At 64.1% G+C, this 6,459-nt stretch overlaps 1 protein-coding gene across 1 annotated transcript; it reads left to right on the plus strand.

Moving 5' to 3' along the window:
- The first annotated feature begins 32 nt into the window (after window positions 1–32).
- LOC119514824 (caskin-1-like) lies at window positions 33–1,870 on the plus strand. The gene is made up of 4 exons (XM_037810542.1): window positions 33–101; window positions 192–255; window positions 485–881; window positions 987–1,870. Exons 1-4 carry the CDS (start codon window positions 33–35, stop codon window positions 1,132–1,134), a joined length of 678 nt encoding a protein of 225 aa, XP_037666470.1. The 3' UTR covers window positions 1,135–1,870.
- Window positions 1,871–6,459: the final 4,589 nt, after the last annotated feature.

The following is a 6,459-nucleotide window of genomic DNA, read 5'->3' on the forward strand; positions in this document are numbered from 1 at the left end:
TGGACACGCGGACAGACAGACAGACAGAGCGCATGGTGAGTGCTGTGGCAATGCCGCCACACTGCAGCCTGCACCCCCTACCCCCCCTGCCCGCACTCTGGGTGAGAGGCCAGCAGGTCCCGGGTGCAGGGCAGGGTGCAGAGGCTGCCCGCCCCCCACATCCCCCCCGCCCGCCCGCCCGCCCAACCCAGGCGGCCGAGGCCAGAGCCCCAGGGCTGCTGGTCGCCCCCGAGGACTCTCTGTGCAGCCTCTGGGGTAAGTGCCCCTCCCCAATTTTTGCCTGTGTACTGCTTCCGCCCCCACAGCCACTTCAGCCGCCCGGAGAGTGAGCAGAGCCCAGCAGGGCCGGGGCTGGGAGGGAGTTTGACTCTGCAGGTGGGGCCAGGTGACCAGAATGAGGTACACGTTCTGAGCCCTAGGGGCCGGGAGGTGCGTGCGGGCCGGAGAAGACGCCCGTTCCCACCCCCCCCCCCACCACCCCCAGAGCCCCTGGGACCACCACCTCCCTTTTGGCTTTGCGTCTGGCTCAGGCCGCTGGATCCCGGGGTCGCCCAATGGGGGCTTGAGGGCGGGACCCAGGGGCGGGGCGCCTCCCAGCCTGCGCCCCACGTGTCCCCGGAGGCCCCCGGCCCCACCAGCTGGGGTAGGGGGCGCGCCGTTACTTCATTCCAGCCCATGGCCTCAGGGGCCCGGCGCGTCGTGCAGAGCCCCCGCGTCATGGGGCGCGCTCGGGCGCGGGGCTCGCCGGGGGCCAGGCAGGGTCCCGGGGCCCCTCGCCGCCTCTCTGCTCACTCTCTGCCCTGCAGCGGCGCCAGCCCCGGCCGAGAACTTCCCGCGGCGCCCGCCCGGTCCCGAGCCGAGCCGGGAAGGCGACTTCTCTGGTGAGCCCCACCCCGGGCCTGGCAGGGGTGAGGGCGTCCCGCTGGCCTCCCGCTTCCCAGACCCTCACCGTCTCCCTCCCTCACGCAGCCCGTGCGGCCCTGCAGGCCTGACATGCCGCCTCCAGGAAGCCTTCCAGTCCTCTCCCTCCACCGAGTGCCGGCGGAGACTCTGGCAAAGCTGAAGGACCGCTTCTGGAAGAGGCCTCAGTGCCCTGCCCCGCCACCGCCCAGGAGCACCCAAGCAGCCCCCTGACCACCCCGTGGTGGCGGCCCCCAGCCCCTCAAAACAGAGGAGAGCCTGGGCTGCCCGGCAGAGCTCCTCTTCCAGTAGGGCATTTTGTTTCCCTTCCTATTTCGGTTGCCCGAGCTGGGGCCACGGACGGATGGGACCTGCCTGTTTCGTCACTCTGAGGGAGAGGGTCCCAGGGCAGGTGTTGTGTATGTTACAAGTTGTAAATTGCCAAGTTGGGCACTGTGAGGGGCCTCTGGGGCCAGGACTGCCGTGAAGGCTGGTGGTGCCAACTCAGGCCCAGCCTGGGCCTGCAGCTGGACCTCTGCCTCCCAGCCGGAAAGGGCTGGTGCTTTATGTTAAAGCCAAGCGTGTGGGTGTGTGGGTGTGTTGGGGGGTGGGGGATGCTGTGCATCCGGTAGGTTGTGGTCTGTAGACCCCTGTGAGTGAGGGGCTGTGGCTGCATCCCTGTGGGATGTGGGGTATCCGTGGGTCAGTGGCAGATGTTTGGGGGTTACATAGCGTGTATGCCTCGGAGCTGGGCTGTGGTGGAGCATGAATAAATGTGCCCGTCTACAGCCTTGGCCTGGGTCTCTCCCTCTCTCCCCAAAGACTGTCAGGCCCCAGGGTGGGGGGCCACTGCCCTGCTGGTCCAGCCCACTCCCCTGGCCTGTGGTGATGGGAACCCCCTCACTGAGGCCCCAAGCCCTTCCCTCCCCAGCTTTGCTTTGGGGGAGCCCCAATTCCCAGAACCTCTGAGAGCCAGGCTGGAGGGTCCTGCAGGTTCTGGACTGTCCGGGCTGGACTGGTGCCCCCAGCAGTGCGGTGGGGGTGCCCCTGCCAGGCGAGGGTGGTCCAGCTCCGTCCCCACCCCCTCCTGCCGTGGGCTGAAGCCAAGCTGCTCCCCCCGCAGCATCTCCTCCACCCGCAAGTTCCCGTTCCCACCCCCCCGGGTGGCTGCAGGGCAGGGAGAGCTCAGCCTCACCCTGGGGAGCTGCGGCCCTGGCTGCGAGCACAGAGTGAGGGGCCCCCCTAGAGAGCCTGCAGGTGCCCCCACCCACGGCTCCCCACGCTGAGGGGGCGGAGGGAGCAGGACCCCGGGGGCGCCGCAGAGGGGAGGCCCCCGCCCTGTGGCTGCTGGGTGTGCCACGCACCTGGGAGCGCAGTGTCTTGGCTTTGCCCACCTGGTGGCTCCTGGCCCAGGTCACCTCTCCAGGCCTGTCCTGGGGCCGGGCCATGAGGGTGCAGCTGAGGGTGGGTGGGGCCCGGCAGCTTCTGCAGTTCCGAGGAAGGGAAGGGGGTCCCAGGCTCTCTACCCGGGAGCTGCTGAGTCCAGGGCAGAGGTGGGGGGGCCTCGCTGTGCTCACGCTTTCCCACGGCCACCAGGGGCTGCACTCAGAGTTGGGCGGTGTTCCAGCAGGTTCTGAGGGAAAGTGGGGTGCTGAGACCCAGAAGGGGAAGTTGCCTTTCTGGGGTGCACCCAGCCCACTCCTGGGCTGTAGCCGGCGGGGGGCTTGGGGGCGGAAACCCTGTTCTTTCCCTAGGAGAGGGGGATCGGTGCCTGGAGTCTGCCCCTACTCCTGCCCCTTCTGTTTCTGCCAAGTTTCAGAGTCTAGCTCGTGGGATCCCGAGCTGACCCCCCAACATGTGAGTTAGCGCCCGTCTGGTGCCCTCACTCAGGGTTCTAGTTACTCCAACTGTCAGCACATCTCTGCCCCTTGGGAGGGGGCAGCCACGATGGCCATCCCTGCACCCCATTTCCCCTCATACAGCTGGTGCTTAACACGGGCTTGTGGGCTGGTGGGAGGCGCGCCCTCCCGGGGGCCAAGGGGCCTGGGCTCAGGGTGGGGCCTGCAGGCCCCTGGGGCTCCCAGCCTCCTGAGCCAGTGAGCTGGGTGCCCAGGACAGAGCCCATCTCGGGGGTCCTGTGCCGAGGCGTGGGGCTGTGGCTCGGGAGCAGCCCTGGCAGGGTTTTCTAGAAGCCCCTGCTTCCTTGCTCAGTCAGGCAGTGAGGTTTTGGGAGTCGATCTATCATTTGTCAGATATTTAAGCAGCACTCCTGGGGGGACAGACAGCCCTGGTGCCCGAGGAGCTCACATGGGACACAAAACCCAGCCTGGGGACGTTCGCTGCGTGGTGAGGAGGAGGGGCAGCCCCCTCTAGAGACCCCTGCCCAGCCCCGGGCCCAGGTCCCCTCACCCTCCCGGGTCCCAGCCCCCCCAGCAGATGGGAGGGTGTCCGTCTCTCCGTTTCCCAGACAGTGTCCCAGAGACGAGCGGGGACTGAAGCCAAAGTCTCAGCGGACCTGTGTCCCCGGTCGTGCTTCACACTCTGTTCCGGAAGGTCTGGACGTGCTCACAGTTGGGGTGGGGGGACACAGGGAGGCCTCGGCAAGCTGGGCCTCAGGCAGTCTGTCCTGCTCAAGTATTCCAATCCAAGCCACAAAATGAGATGCACTCACCCCTTTCAGCTCATCACGTCTGGAATATTCCGCACACCTGTGGGAGGGGCGGGTGAACGTGGAGGCTCGCTCTGGAGCGGTCACTGGGTCGGACTCTCCACTCTGCCGTGTGTGGGCCGTGTCCCCAGGGCCTTGCACAGAGGTGAGGGGTCACCCCTTCCGCCCCCTCCCCCCACAGGGAACCCTGGTCACACTTGGCGTGCGGGGAGCACCCAGTGACTGAGACGGGGTGGGAGGCCACCTGCTTTCTTCCCTGCCCCCAGCTCCTGAGTGTGGGGCCACAGAGAGGAGAAAGGCCTCAGGTGGCAACTTGACAAGCTACCCACGTCCAGGTGCCTTGGTGTCCGAGGGCTTCAAGCGAGCGGTCATCCCTGCAGGCTGGACAGACTGCAGGGAAGCTGAGGCTTCAAGGCCCACGCTGTTCCCCGGCCCCTCCAGCCTGTTCCTGGCGGTCAGAAGGGAACGTGCTCACTGGGAAATCCCACGGGCTCCACACCAGCCCACCGTAGTGTTGCCATTGCAAGTGTGCAGGAAGGGGTAGTGGCACGTGCACAGAAAGTGACAGGTGTGCAGGAAGTGGCATGTGCACAGGAAGTGGCAGGTGTGCAGGAAGCGGCAAGTGTGCAGGAAGTGGCAAGTACACAGGAAGTGGCAGGTTTGCAGGAAGTGCCATGTGTACAGGAAGTGGCACATGCAGGAAGGGGTAAGCATGTAGGAAGTGGCAGCATGCAAGAAGTAGCATGTGTGCAGGAAGTGGCATGTGCACAGGAAGTAGCAAGTGTGCAGGAAGTGCCACGTGTACAGGAAATGGCACATGCAGGAAGGGGTAAGCGTGTAGGAAATGGCAACATGCAAGAAGTAGCATGTGTGCAGGAAGTGGCACACATGCAGGAAGTGGCATGTGCACAGGAAGTAGCAAGTGTGCAGGAAGTGGCATGTGCACAGGAAGTGGCAGGTTTGCAGGAAGTGCCATGTGTACAGGAAGTGGCACATGCAGGAAGGGGTAAGTGTGTAGGAAGTGGCAACATGTAAGAAGTAGCACGTGTGCAGGAAGTGGCACACGTGCAGGAAGTGGCATGTGCACAGGAAGTGGCAGGTGTGCAGGAAGTGGCACACACACAGGAAGGGGTCAGCATGTAGGAATTGGCAAGCTCACATGAAGTGGCAAGTGTGCAAGAAGTAGCATGTGGGCAGGAGGTGGTGCGTGCACAGGAAGCGGCATGTGCACAGGAAGTGGCACGTGCCACAGGTGCCCTGGAGAGACGTGCGTGTCTGAGTGTGGGCTATAAGGTGGCACAGAGCCGGGGCTGCTGCGTTTGTGCCGTGACTGGGCTCCCGTGGTCCCCTCCCAGGTAAAGGTCAGGCTGCGTCCCCTGACCCCGCTGGGAGATCCGGCACTCGGCCCCTCTGCTGGGCCCGCGGGCTCCCTGGGCTGTGCCCTGAGGTCGGCCGGGCCTCTTCCCCAGCCGAGGCCCCTGCCCTCATGACCTGTGAGGGCTGTGGGTGCCAGGCCCTCGCGTGTGACTCCGAGGCAGGTGGACCAGTTGGGCCCTGTTCTGGAGGCTGTTCTCATGATCGGGGACCGTGGAGGGAGCCGGGGCACTGACTTCGTGGGGTGTCCTCTGAGTCGGGCGAGGGGAGCGCGTTCGGTTTTGTCTGGTTCATCCTGAACTGGAGGCAGCAGCAAAAGTTAAGGCCATCGTGGTCAGTGCCTCGCCCCGAGCATTCGGGCGATGGCTGCAGAGGCCGCCCCGGGTTCTCCCATCGAGCCTGGCTTGGCAGCTGTCCGTGTGTCCCGTCTCTCACGATGGCCACCCCAGGGGCTGAGAAGCTCGCACAGCTCCGGGACGGTGACTGGCCACCTGACAGCACAGGGACCTCTCCCTGCTCCCCCGTCCTCAGCTGCCCCTCCCTTCCCCCCACCCAGCCTCCCGGCCACGCCCAGCAAGAACACATCTTCCTCTCGGCTCTCCCCTCCTCACTGCCCCGGAACCGCCCTGATGCCCTGTCCCCACCAGGGCAGGGGGTGTCCTTCAGGGCACACTCACTTCTGGGCTGCACGGTCCAGGGCTGGGGCCGCCCTGGTAGGGTGGGGGGAGTGTTTGTGGAGGGGGAGGGTGTGTAGCAGATTAGAACAGGCTGGAACTGTCTGGAACTTCAACAGGGCTCCACTCTGGGGAGATCTCGGGGTCCCCTGGGGCTGCCCTGTGGCCGGCCCTCTCCCGATCAGCCTCTGTCATATGAAAGTGACACTGGCTGCTACCAAGAGCTCTAACACTCAGGAGTGAATAAAGCACGAGGTGGAACCTGTCACCCCAGGGACTGTGACTGGCGTCTCTCGAGACACAGACTGGACAGATGGCCACAGTGTGCACTCCTTTGCCCTGCGCAGCTTCTTGGACCTTCCAGCCCTCATGCCTGGGTTGTGCACATGTGTATGCATGTGTGTGCATGTGTGTGTGCAAATGCATGAATGCATGTGTAGGCGTTGCCATGGGGTGGGTATACATGTGAACAAGTGTGCATGCATGCAAATGTGTGTGGGGTGAGTGCATGTGTGTGTGTGCGTGTGTGGAGGCATGTATGCATGTGTGGATTGGTTTGTATGTGTGTGCATGTTTGCAGATGGGTGTATACACATGTGTGGGTGTTAGCATGTGGGTGCCTGTCCACGTGTGCATGTCAGTGTGTGCAAGTGTGTGCTTGTGTGGAAGCATGTAGGCAGGTTTGTTTGTGCATGTGTGCAAATGTGGATGTTAGCAAGTTGGCATATGTGTGCAAAGATGCATGTGCACACGTGTAGGTGTGTGAGTGTGCATGTATTTGTGTGCATGCATGTGCCTGCATGTGCTCGTGTGCATGATTGTGTGCATGTATGTATCCATGCG

The sequence above is a fragment of the Choloepus didactylus genome, chromosome 2 (assembly GCF_015220235.1).
Source record: "Choloepus didactylus isolate mChoDid1 chromosome 2, mChoDid1.pri, whole genome shotgun sequence".
Taxonomy (NCBI): Eukaryota; Metazoa; Chordata; class Mammalia; order Pilosa; family Megalonychidae; genus Choloepus; species Choloepus didactylus.